We start from the raw sequence: 12,457 nt of genomic DNA, 5'->3' as shown, positions 1-12,457 counted from the left end.
TTAAGTTTTACAGTGTAACAATTTTAATAGTCCACACTAAAATAGGCAGTACAGTTTTGTAGTTCCACATTAAAAGCAATCTTGTCTTACTTAAAATGCTTCTACCTAAGGTTTCCTGCCCTCTTTCGTGTAAGGTCTGTGTCTACCGAAGTACAGCTAAGAAGTACATCTAAAGTGCATTAATCTGGCGTTAATTTGCTTTCCAATAGCAAGTCCTGAATCAGAGCAGGGCTTCCTGGCTTCCTCCTTTGAAGGGCTGTGCAGTCCCTGTTGGGCTTCGAACTCAAGAGAAGTACCCTTCTCACTCCCCAGGTGGCCCAAGGGGTGGAGGTCACTGGAGAACTTTTGGGAAAAAATAATTATGCCAACTTCCTCTGTGGCAGGTATCTTCTCTTACCACAGAGAAATGCTCAGTGCCTCCTTGAGTCATGAAATATTGACAACTCTGTCGATTTCCAGGAAAAAGAAAATCGGGGAGGCCTTGTTTGAAATACTCTGAAGTTGGCAGGATGAGACACCAGGTACTAGGGTGAGCCAGAACTCTGGGGTTTAGAACTGGGGGTAGGGAGGAGTGGTGGGAAGAGACACAGTCCCGGAAGCGCTCTGACTACTGCGTGTCCTCCTGCGGGTCACCCGGGAAGCCCGCCTCCTCCGGGGACCTGACTCCTTCGGGGAGCAGAGTAGCGCGCACTTTCCTCTTCTCTTTAAAGCGGCCCGAGCGCGAGATCTTCAAATTGCGGCGGCTGCTGCCCGATTTCTCCCCGCACAGCTTGTCTGGCTTGTGGGGGTCGCCGGCCCCCCCGAGGAGATTGGGGTGCTGATTCTCCCGGGAGCTGCTAGTCCAGTCCGGGCTGGGCGGTGCGGGCTGCGCGGGCTCTCCGGAGGCAGCTTGCGTGGGAGGCTGCGCCCCTATCGCGGCTTCCTTGCTTTTCTTCCTGCTGTTGGTCAGCGATTTCCACCAGGGCCCCGAGCTGCCCGTGCCGCCGCTGTCGGCCATGGCCACCCGGCCGAGGGGCCCGGGGTGCGGTGGGTGGGGAAGGGCCCGCTCTCCGGGTGGGGCTGGCGGTCTCCCGGGTGGGAGCCTAGGCAGCGGCCTGTGCAGGGGGAAGCAAACAGAACTCGGTTACGGGGTTTGTCTAAGTCACGTGCCCCCAGCCGCACTTCCTCCGCGCGCCCCGCCCCGCAGGCGACCTGCGGGGGTCCGAGATCCCGAAGCCGAGCACCCGGAGCTGCGCCACTCTCCCAGTGTCCCGCGGCACTCTCGAGGGTGAAAGCGGACGGGTGGCCTCCAGGGCGCCACCGTCTGGTCTCCAGACAGCCTGGCACGCCCCCGCCTCATTCCTGGCCTCCCGGGCGGGTGCGGTGGTCTGCGCTCTCGGGGCGCCCCAGGGGAGGTTCCCGGGCCTCTGAATGAATCCGGCTCGAGAGGGAAGCTGGCCTTGCCCTGTCACCTTGTCTGACTGTAGAGGGATGCCCAAAGGTGACCCACTTGGCCCAGAGGGGCCTCCTCTTGGATGAGCACCTGGGAGGAGGGCGCCCGGGAGCGAGCGCATCCCTGCTCTAGGTGAGCACTGAATATCAGACCCGTCAACAGTTCCGAAATTTCCCTCAGACGCTTTTTTTCCCCATAGACTTCTGTCACAGGATCTTTTTCAATGTGGTTTTTCAGGGGGAACTGACATGCCAGTAAGAGCGAGGCGGCAAGCTCACGGTGTTGTGTTTCTCTTAAATTCTTTTTTTGACAGAACTTCTGCCTTGTCGCTTTCAGAGAAGCATGTCTAGACTTAACTTCCCTTGAAAACCGCCATCCCACGCTTCCTTTTATTCCCCAGAGACCAATCTTACGTCTCTTGGAAGCCACCCCCAGCGGATGGTTGAGATGAGGCCAAGCGGCAAACGTCCTCGGCTCTTAGTTCTTTATTAAAATGTGCGCCGAGCCTATTTGTACCAGGCAACCCCACTTTTGAGATTTTTAGTTACAAATTAAAAATTGCTCTCTGTGTGTGTGTGTGTGTGTGTGTGTGTATTTTCCTCCCGCAGTTCCTCCCTCCAGAGAAAAACTTGCTGCGCGCAACCGGGAACTCCAAACAGTTGTGCTTCTCCCCAGCTTTAAAAGCAGCGCACTGCGGAGCGAAAAGGCTGCTTATTGTGGGCAGCGAGAATGCGGCGAGCACTTCTGTGCTGGGTCTACACGCATTAACTCCACGAATGCGCGGGATTCGCTGGTGCCGCGGAGCATTTCCAGGTTTCTCCAGGTCTCCTTCCCATCCCACGCGCCGGGCGCTCCCGGGTTTGCCGGTGCGCCGGGGAGCGAAAGTTGAGCGGTGTTTGTTGTTGGAGGCTGGGCTCCCGGAACCTCTGGGGAAGTTTGAGCGCCTACGCGAGGCGGCGCGGCTGCCTCCGAGGCAGAGACCCGGGCCCCGGCTCCTCCCCAGGACGCCCCGAGGACAAACTCGGGGTGCGACGTGAAAACAAAAGAAGATAAAACCGCCTAAAGTTCTTCCAGTAAAAAGGCACCCACTCCTTCCTGGCCCCCCCTCCCCGGCACGGTTTGCACTTGGGTTTGCAAACATCCTGCTCCCTCTATTGTACAGATCGGAGAAGCACCCCCAAGTTATTCATTGGTGGTGGTGGTGGGGTGTCCTGATGGCTGTCTTCGGTCTTCCACTCTACATTCTCTTTTCCAAGACCAACTGTGTGCGCGGAAACGCTTTGCACTAATTACGCAAGGAAAAGACTGCAAATTACAGAAATGTACGCGGAGAGTTGCGGCTCGCAATTTCTCCCCAGGAGCTGAGGGGAGCACCCCAGGTTGCCACCCCGGAATGGGCTCTGTCTTGGCGGACGCAGAATCACCCTAATCGCTCACCTGTTCGGGCTTCCCAGGATCCCACGACTCCAAGTCGCCCTCACCTCCAAGAGAACGGAGGGAGTGCTCTTGGGACAACTTGGAAGCCCGGCGCAGGGTCCCTCCCGCGCAGTCTTGGGGAGGTCGGGCTTCTTTCTGGAAGGTGTGTCAGTCGAAATCTCTGCAGTCCAGCGAAGCCGATTGCTGCTGCTGCTGCTGCTGGTCTTCCCCGGCGCCTCCGACTTCGGCCCGCCGCAGTGGTGGCTGCAGTTCTGGGCCCGCGGCGCGTTCGGCCCGGCGAGCAGGTGCCAGGCTCACTGCCCCAGGTGAATGCCCACGCAGGCTCTCCGGGTTAGTACGCCTGTCATTCTCCCGCGCGTCCCTCTTCCCTGCTAGCGCTGCCGGGCAGCCGCGGGGAGATCGGCTGCTCGCTCTGGTGCATTGATCCTGCTTACACGTCGGTCCTCTGCACGGGAAAAGACCTCTATCTGTCCACCTGCTGGTTATTCGCCAAGTGATTCGAGAAACCAGAACTCCGGGGTCAGAGGGGGAAAAGAAAAAAAAAAAAAAACCCAACAACAAACAACCGAGGAGGCGGCCACAGCTGCCACAGGTGCAGGTAGGAACTTGGCGTTCCCGCCCTCCAGGAGACGAGATTGGATCGGGTCGCGTACGTGACGCCGGCCTGGGGTGTCTGATTGGAGAAACGCCGCGCGGCGCCGCTCGCCGGCCGGGCTCCTTCTCAAAGAAGAAATGCTAGAAGAGATCGTAGACCGAGAGATCGCGGGTGTACGTAGGTGGGTTCCGTTGCGTAAATGTAAATGTCGCCCCCAGCTGTCCCTCTGCCCCTGCCCTGGGTTCTTCCCCCCCCCCCTTCCTCTCCGGTCCCTAGCCATGGCCACTCAGCTCCCAGGATTCCGGCTTGTAATTCCCAGGAGCTGTTTCATACCCAGGCAACATGTTGCCGAGTTGCAGGCACTCTTGGTTGAAAGCCGTAATGTTAACAAGTTCTCGGTGTTAACAAGCAGTTAACAAGGCGATGTTTCCAGCGTTTTCTGGGGGGGGCTGACTCGTTTGGTTCTCACAGGAGCCCTAGGACGCAGGTGCTATTATTTTCCTCACTTGACAGGCGAGGAGACCCTAGAGCTGAAAGCAAAATGGTTGTTGAGAGTCGCACGGCTGGTACCAGAGCCGGCTTTGAACCCAGGAGGTCTGATCCAGCTCCCACGGTCTTCACTAGCGCCCGAGATCGCACCCTATCAATCTTGGGCTCTTACAACGACCAAGTGAGGATGTGAATTTCCTTCCCTCAGGTCTGGAAGTCCAGTGGACAGACACTCCACCTGGGGAGTACAGATCCAGCCCTGAGCCGCTAGAGGAATTGAGCCAGTGGATTTCTACAAGGGTTCAGGGGGCTTTTTGCTCTTGGGAACGTCTGTGTACTTTTTATTGTTTGGGCAGAAAGACATTGGCATAGGTCTTTCCACTAATGAAAGCAGAGGTACTACCTGCTTTATCTTCCAGAATGTTCTTCCTTCCTTTTTTTTTTTTTTTAAAGATTTTATTTATTTATTTGGCAGAGAGAGACCACAAGTAGGCAGAGAGGCTGGCAGGGAGAGAGAGGAGGAAGCAGGCTCGCCGCTGAGCAGAGAGCCTGATCTGGGGCTCGATCTCAGGACCCTGGGATCATGACCTGAGCCAAAGGCAGAGGCTTTAACCCACTGAGCCACCCAGGCGCCCTGTTCTTCCTTTTCAAAGCCCTATTTTCATGTTCCTTCAGGTCCTGAGTAACTCCTCTAAAGGAGTGTGTATAGAGCAACTGACATCTGAGCATCTTTGTTCTGAGGACTTTTTAAAGCATAAAAATAGGGAAAGGCATGATGACTACCTCAAATAACTTACAACATAGAATTAGTGGAAAGAAATTTTTATAGAGTATTTCAATGCCTGAACTAGGATAAAATAGGAATACTTTATATCATTAATTCTTAATTTAACATTCTTGGATTTTTAAGTGATAGGCACAGCAGTGCATATTTGAAAGTGAGGCAACTTCACACATTTATTGTGATTAGTTTTAGAGAGTAAACTTTCAGAGCATGAGGACTGGAACAGATGCAGGCCACCCCCTGGGAGGGGAGGACAGGACAATCCATTCTAGTGCCATCCCATCACAGATGAAGCCATTGGATCAAGGAGGAAGGCTTAAAAAGGAGATACTTCCACAGCTTCCCTTGTAATTAAGCATAGCCATAGATCCAGTTCTGGGGCCATATGGAAGACTTCTGGAATTGTTTCTTCCCTGGATAAAGGACAGAGCCTTCTGAGAGAAGACTATCTTTTGCTATACCCTTGATTCTTACATTTAAACATAGCATGACGGTGTGATGTCTGGTGTTTCAGCAGCCATTTTGCAACAGTGAGGCAATAGGCATGGGAATAAAAAACAGCATGCTAAGGAGGATGGCATGGGAGTATGGAAAGTGTCCAGGTCTTGATGATATTGAGAAGCCCCTGAAAGAACCTTGGAACCGTCTACCTCCAGACAACTGGTTGAGTGAGGTAGTATACATTCTTATGATTTAGGCACAGATTTAAATACAGTTTCCTGTTACTAGCAGCCAAAAAGTGTTCTCCTTGATACAGTCTATCAGAGAAAATAAAAATTATGTTGTTCGAAGGTAAAAAAGAGAATATTGTCACATTTTTTTTTCTGACCAATCTGGATAGTTCTTTATAGAAGGAGGATTTAGTGGAATGTTTAAATGATGGGAATATTTATAGAGACAGAGAATGCATCTGTAAAATAAGTCACTTTGATTGAAAGTTTGATTTATCTATCCAGTGACTAGTGGTTGACTTTTAATTTTATAGAATTTAAATATGCTTAAATTGGTCAATGCTTTTCTTAATATTTTATCTTGTCATTTTTTTTCAAAATGTGTTGATGGCTTGAGTAAGGACATTTCCTTCCTTCTTCTCTCTTTCTAATTAAATTGCTTCTTTCTCAGGTGCACCTTTAAGTGCAGTAAATGATAATATTCAAAGGTGAAAGAGAATGAATTCCTAGAGGGCAATATTTGCATACTAGAAATTAAAATAAGAACTTTCAAGGTTAAACCTGGCCTTTGTAATCGTAGCAGACCTGGCATTGCCTTGGAGTCCGGGAAATTGATTATTTTCCCTTAAAGCATTTATAGTGGGACCTGAGTAATGGAAAACCTACAATGAGAAAATTTAAGAAATACAGCTGATCAAAATGCAGAAAATAAAAGTCATTTACATTCATCTCACCCAGAGCTAACCGTGGCTAAGGTCTATTCTTTTTGCCCCTATATTTGCATTTCCTCTTTTTTTTAAAAATTTTTTATTTTTTATAAACATATATTTTTATCCCCAGGGGTACAGGTCTGTGAATCACCAGGTTTAAGCATTTCCTCTTTTAATCTTTTCTCTTTCCTCCCTTCCTTCATTCCTTTATTTTCTCAAGGATTTATTTATTGAGAGAGAGAGTGCGAGAGAGGATCGGGGGAGAGGCAGAGGAGGAGAGAGAGAGAGAATCTCAAGCAGACTTCCTGCTGAGTGCAAAGCCTATCTGCCTCTGTGGGGCTCCCTCTCACCACCCTGAAATCATGACCTGAGGCGAAATCAAGCGCTGGACACTGAGCAGACTGAGACCCCAGACGGCCCCCCTTCATTCCTTTCTTTTATGGATGCTTCCATTCTTTAAAAATTAGATGCTCTTCTTTCTCTAGCTCCTTTAGGTGTGTAAGATTAGCTTGTGTTTTTGAGACTTTACATAATTTTTTGAGAAAGGCTTGTATTACCATGTACTTCTCTCTTAGGACCACCTTTGCTGTATCCCAAAGGTTTCGAATAGTTATGTTTTCATTTTTTGTTTGTTTCCATAATTTTTTTAAATTCTTCTTTAATTTCCTGGTTGACCCATTAATTCTTTAGTAGGATTCTCTTTAACCTCCAAGTGTTTGCTTTCTTTCCAAATTTCCTCTTGTGATTGAGTTCAAGTTTCAAAGCATTGTGGTCTAAAAATATGCAGGGAATAATCCAAGTCTTTTGGTACCAGTTGAGACCTGATTTGTGACCCAGTATGTGATCTATTCTGGAGAATGTGCCATGTGCTCGAGGGAAGAATGTGTATTCTGTTGCTTTAGGATGGAATGCTCTCTGTATATCTGTTAGGTCCATCTGGTCCAGTGTGTCATTCAAAGACCTTGTTTCCTTGTTGATCTTCTGCTTAGATGATAGGTCCATTGCTGTGGGTATTGAAATCCCCTACTGTTATTACCAATGTATTTCTTTAATTTTGTTATTAATTGGTTGCTTCCAAGTTAGGAGCATAAATATTTATAATTGTTAGATCTTCTTCTTGGATAGACCCTTTAAGTATGATTCCGTATCCCTCTTCATCCCTTACTACAGTCTTTAGTTTAAAATCTAATTTGTCTGATGTGAGGATTGCTACCCAAGCTGTAGTGATCTGAAGGCACATGCGCACCCCAATATTTATAGCAGCAATGCACACAATAGCCAAACTGTGGAAAGAGCCCAGATGTTCATCAACAGATGAATGGATAAAGGAGATGTGATATATATATACACACAATGGAATATTACTCAGCCATCAGAAAGGACGAATGCTTATCATTTACATCAACATGGGTGGAGCTGGAGGGTATGATGCTGAATGAAATAAAGACAATTATCATATGGTTTCACTCATACGTGGAATATAAGAAACAGTGGAGAGGATCACAGGGGAAGGAAGGGAAAACTGAATGGGAAGAAATCAGAGAGGGAGACAAACCTTGAGAGACTATAGGAAACAAATGGAGGTTTGCTGGAGGGGAGGTGGGTAGGGGGATGGGGTAATTGGTGATGGGCATCAAGGAGGGCAGGTGATGTGATGAGCACTGGGTGTTCTATGCAACTGATAAATTATTGAACACTACACCTGAAACTAATGACATACTATATGTTGGCTAATTGAATTTAAGTGAAAAAAATAAAGTTAAGTCTTCTGAGTATCTAAAAAATTTTTTAAAAAAAGAAAAGAAAATTAGATGCTCATCTCCCATGGCCTGTTCCTTTCTAGTTACCAGTGTCCTGGTAATTTGATATTCCCTTTCTGTGTTTTCACATCGGCGTTGGTGGATTTAGTTTATAAACTTCAGAGAGTGGGCATTACATCTGCCTGAAGCTGGGATCCACTTGTTATAGCCTTCCGTCCTGTACCCTGTCAGGTTAACATGGAGGCGGATATAGAAGAACACAGGTTGTGAGTCAAAATCACTTTGGTTTTATACTTGACCCAAAGCAAGGCTAATTGGTACCTGGCCCCTCTCTGAAATTCAAGCAACGCCAGCTGACTCTTCCTAACGTCCCACTCTTCCTCCTACTTCATAATCTTGTTTCTCTGTATTCTTGGATACTATTGTATGCTCCTCATTTTCCTTAAAAAACTGTTTGTATGGAGAGTGAAGGCCTAAAGCAAACAAAACTTACTCTAGAAAGGATTTTCCAGGGCGCCTGAGTGGCTCAGTGGGTTAAGCCGCTACCTTCGGCTCAGGTCTAGATCTCAGGGTCCTGGGATCGAGTCCCGCATTGGGCTCTCTGCTCAGCAGGGAGTCTGCTTCCTCCTCTCTCTCTCTCTCTCTGCCTGCTTGTGATCTCTCTCTGTCAAATAAATAAATAAAATCTTTAAAAAAAATTTCTTAGGATTTTCCAGATTTTAGGGGCACTAGTGGACAGGACCATTTTATACTAAGTTCATGGTTTGAGGAGTTTGGGGCAAGGAAAGCAAGAGATCTATGTATGCACTTACCCTTGGTCATACCCTCTGGGGACAAATCCACCCATTATTCCCCAACCCCCTAACAGATCTTTTCTGTTCTAAAGCAACTTAATTATCCATGCAGACCTGTGGAGGACAGGAAACGTGGGTACAGCTTACTTCTAAGTTGTTTAAACCCTGAGGTTGTGGCCCTTCGGGTAAAAAACAAGAGGATCGCTCTTCTTTGGGTGAGCCCTATGCTTTTGATTCCGTCCCTCTTTTGCCATGAGGCTATCAAAACCTGAAGCTGATTTGGTGCCCAATTGTTTTCAGCAGGGGAGTTCATCCAAATAACAGCCTGCCACTGACAGGAATGGGTGTGTTTGAAATATATTATAAATTGTTTGCTTGGTGTTTGTCCCCCACGATTAGATACAATTTTCTTATTTATTTATTGTCTGACTCCCTCACTAGAGAATGAATCCCATTTTATTTAATGACCATTTATATGATGATCAGCTTACTTCCTGTGTATGAGGTATAGTTCTGTTTTATAAATATTAACTATTTTAATCCTAAAAGTTCATGTGAATTAGGCACCGTTATTATTCGTTATTATTCTAGAAAAGGTAACTGAGACACTAAGAACTTCTGTTACTTGCTCGGGGTCACCCGGCTGGTAGGTATCAGAGCCAGCATTTGACCTTGGAGAAACTGGCTTGAGAGTCCAGGAACCTCACTAATCCCTGGGCTGTGTGTTTCTCCTTGAACGCTAAGACATGTCATTAATCAATCTTCAGGATGTGACAGGCTGCCGTGCAGTAACCATTCTTAGTAGTGTTGAATGAGTGACCATCAAATGCATTAATATAAATGCTTCATAGGTTATGATATGACTGACTTATAAAAATAAATGTAATGACAATGGCAATGTAACAAAATTTCAGTCTGTTATTGCATACCATTATAGCCTGATTTTAATTCTGAGATGTGAGTAGTGTAAGTGGACCAAATTATCTGATAGATTTTTGCTGTTCTGGTTACAAAATTGGAAAAATACTATCACGTTGCAATGCTTTGAAGGAGATGCGTGAGGTGGTGGGACAGGGATGGGGCAGAATAATGTAATACCAGAGGATGGCTACTGAGATTTTATTAAATCTTGTATTTAGGGAAGAAATGAATGATCTGGAGGACATGACATTGTGACACAAGCAAGACTCCCCGGCACATCCTGACTCAGGAAACAAAGGTAATTCAACTTTATTGTTTGTTAGAAAATCATCAGTGTAAATAGAAATCATGTGTTACCATCCAAGGTAATGTTCTCCAGCTGGTCACCTGGTTCCAGGTCATGGCTGGGGTAAACTACTATCGGCTGTTGTTAATTTCTCTTTTCAAGGGGTTGCTTGGGTTATGCTCCATTTGCCAGGTTATATTTTTTCTTTTGTGGTCTGTGTGTCAGCTCAGTGCATCACATGCCTACCGGCAGAAGGTGGGTATCTGATGGAAGGGTAACATGAGGCAGGAAGCGAATCTTTTGGCTTCCCCATCTGCATCGAGGCCAGTGTCAAACTTACACTGTTAGAAATCTGTAAGAAATACCTACTTTTATCAGTCAGGCTGTCAGGGGAGGTCACCGAAGTTTTGGGACTCGACTCTGCTCAATGCTAACACAGGTAAATCTCACACTCTACATTCATAGTGAATGTTTAGATTTACCCATTTGATGTAATTTCGTTTACATGTGGGGAGAAATTGCTTGAACTGCAGCCCTGAACCTTTTATAACAATGGTAAGTTTAAAATTCTGACGGTGGACTTTTCACTTTATTGTGTGCTTATTCAAAAATGCATAGTATTCTTTCCACTTTTTTTTTAATGGCAGAAGAACCCTGAGAGATAGCTACTCTAAGCCCAACAGTTTATTGTAGAAAGTTGATGCAATTTGCTCAAAGTCATGAGACTTTAGGGGGGGAGGTCATTTTGATCTGGTTTTAGTTACTCTTCCCCTAATACAGCTTTCTGCTCATATAGCTGTTTGAATCTCATATTGCCTTTTAATTAATCATTAGATCAGTAAACATTTGTTGGTTTCAGACTATTACATCAAAAGAGATCGTCATACTTTAAAAAATTCTGATGAGGTCCCTGTTTTCTGTTTCCCACTTGGAACAATGTTAAATCATATGTGGCTGTTTAAATATTAAAGCCCTATGGAATCAAAGCACTCAAAGCTCAAATTAACGCTGGGAATTGTAATTACATACATTTCTTGTGAAAAGACTTGATGGTCGGTTTGAATTACTAGCTATGTGGCTTTGGGAAAATTACTTAATATCTTTAGGCTCTGGTTTCCTTAAATGTAAAATGGGGATAATACTATCTACTTCTCTAGGTAGTTGCCAAGATTAAAGTAGACAATACATTTATTAAATTCCCTAGCACAGTGCCTAACACATAATAGGCACTCAGCAAATGTTAGTTTCTCCTTGACTAATTTCTTTCATTGGCTGTGTGGGAAAATTATGTGAACAAACTGTATAAATCAAACACTTCCAAGGGCTTTTTGAAAATAATGAGAGTCTTAGGAGAGCACTGTCGTCGTTGTTGGTTGGGGTCAAATCCCCCCCGCGCCCCCCCACCGCCCAGAATATGATGTTAAAATTTACTGGAGAGTATTTAATACACAACTATTTGCAATGAATCTAACTTTTTTCAGGAACACACTTAATGATGAAATCAAATCAGGCAGAAGTTTTCTGCATGTGTTTCAAGAATGCTCTTTATCCTGTCTGTACTGAAATTGCATTACCTACAGTTACAGGAGGAAGTGTGCTCAGTTAAGCTTGGAAGCAGTGTTACCAGAAAAGGATTAACAAATCATAAGACAAAATCCTTAGAAGGAAGGTCACTAGCAGACTGTGGCTAGGGCACAAGCCAAGGAGTAAGTTTCACATGTGCTGCTCCATTAGTTCCTGGAATCTTGATGTACAACCTGCATCAGCGAATCGTGCCCAGAGGAGGGAAAGAATGAGAGCATCATGTTCTCTTCTGTGTTAGACCACATGGCACTACTTCTCGTTCTTAAAAATTAGCTTTTATTTTATTTTATTTATTTATTTATTTTAAAGATTTCATTTATTTAATTTTATTTATTTTTTAAAAAAGATTTTATTTTATTTATTTGTCATAGAGAGAGAAGCAAGAGCAAGCACAGGTAGACAGAATGGCAGGCAGAGGCAGAGGGAGAAGCAGGCTCCCTGCCAAGCAAGGAGCCTGATGTGGGGCTCGATCCCAGGATGCTGGGATCATGACCTGAGCCGAAGGCAGCCGCTTAACCAACTGAGCCACCCAGGCATCCCAAGATTTCATTTATTTGACAGAGAGATAGATAGATAGATAGAGAGAGAGAGAGAGCGAGCCCGATAGCAAGAGAGAGAGCCCACAAGCAGGGGGGAGTGGCAGGCAGAGGGAGAAGCAGGCTCTCTGCTGAGGGGGAGCCAGACCCCAGCCTCAATCCCAGGACCCTGGGATCGTGACCTGAGCTGAAGGCTTTTACTTAACCAACTAAGCCAGCCAGGGACCCCTAGCTTTTATGTTATTAAAGTAATATATGCACAGGTAGGTTAAAAGCCCAATGTTATTGAAGGCTTATAGCCAATTATTAGAGCTTCTTATCTCGTTCCTTCCTGTGGTCCCTTCTGCAACCACTTTCAACAACTTTGGCTTTTCATTCCTGGCATTAACATATCTCTGCATTTCCAAGTAATATGCGTATTGTGCTCTCTTTTGACTTAGCTATATTAGACGTTCTCT

General features: G+C 45.9%; 1 protein-coding gene and 1 long non-coding RNA gene across 9 annotated transcripts in view; one reads left to right on the top strand and one right to left on the bottom strand.

Annotated features, from left to right (window-relative positions):
* PRR15 (proline rich 15) lies at positions 1-3,000 on the bottom strand. 2 transcript variants are annotated; one of them, XM_004762560.3, is made up of 2 exons: positions 2,870-3,000; positions 1-1,094 (listed from the first exon to the last, which is right to left on the bottom strand). In XM_004762560.3, exon 2 carries the CDS (start codon positions 995-997, stop codon positions 608-610), a length of 390 nt encoding a protein of 129 aa, XP_004762617.1. In that variant the 5' UTR covers positions 998-1,094; positions 2,870-3,000; the 3' UTR covers positions 1-607. The 2 variants fall into 2 exon arrangements, with proteins under 2 accessions (XP_004762617.1, XP_004762616.1); XM_004762559.3 differs by lacking the exon at positions 2,870-3,000 and adding an exon at positions 1,192-2,057.
* A 157-nt stretch (positions 3,001-3,157) lies between these two features.
* The window catches only part of LOC106006840, a 40,409-nt gene continuing 31,109 nt past the window's right edge, over positions 3,158-12,457 (top strand). For all 7 annotated transcript variants that reach the window (XR_006601360.1, XR_006601361.1, XR_006601359.1 and 4 more), the window contains exons 1-2: positions 3,158-3,645; positions 9,812-9,891. This is a non-coding gene — a long non-coding RNA (uncharacterized LOC106006840). The remainder of the gene's footprint in view (positions 3,646-9,811; positions 9,892-12,457) is intronic.

The sequence above is a fragment of the Mustela putorius genome, unplaced genomic scaffold, assembly GCF_011764305.1.
Source record: "Mustela putorius furo isolate JIRA1106 unplaced genomic scaffold, ASM1176430v1.1 tig00003845_pilon_pilon_pilon, whole genome shotgun sequence".
In the NCBI taxonomy this organism is placed as follows: domain Eukaryota; kingdom Metazoa; phylum Chordata; class Mammalia; order Carnivora; family Mustelidae; genus Mustela; species Mustela putorius.
This window is presented reverse-complemented; position numbering and strand designations above follow the sequence as displayed.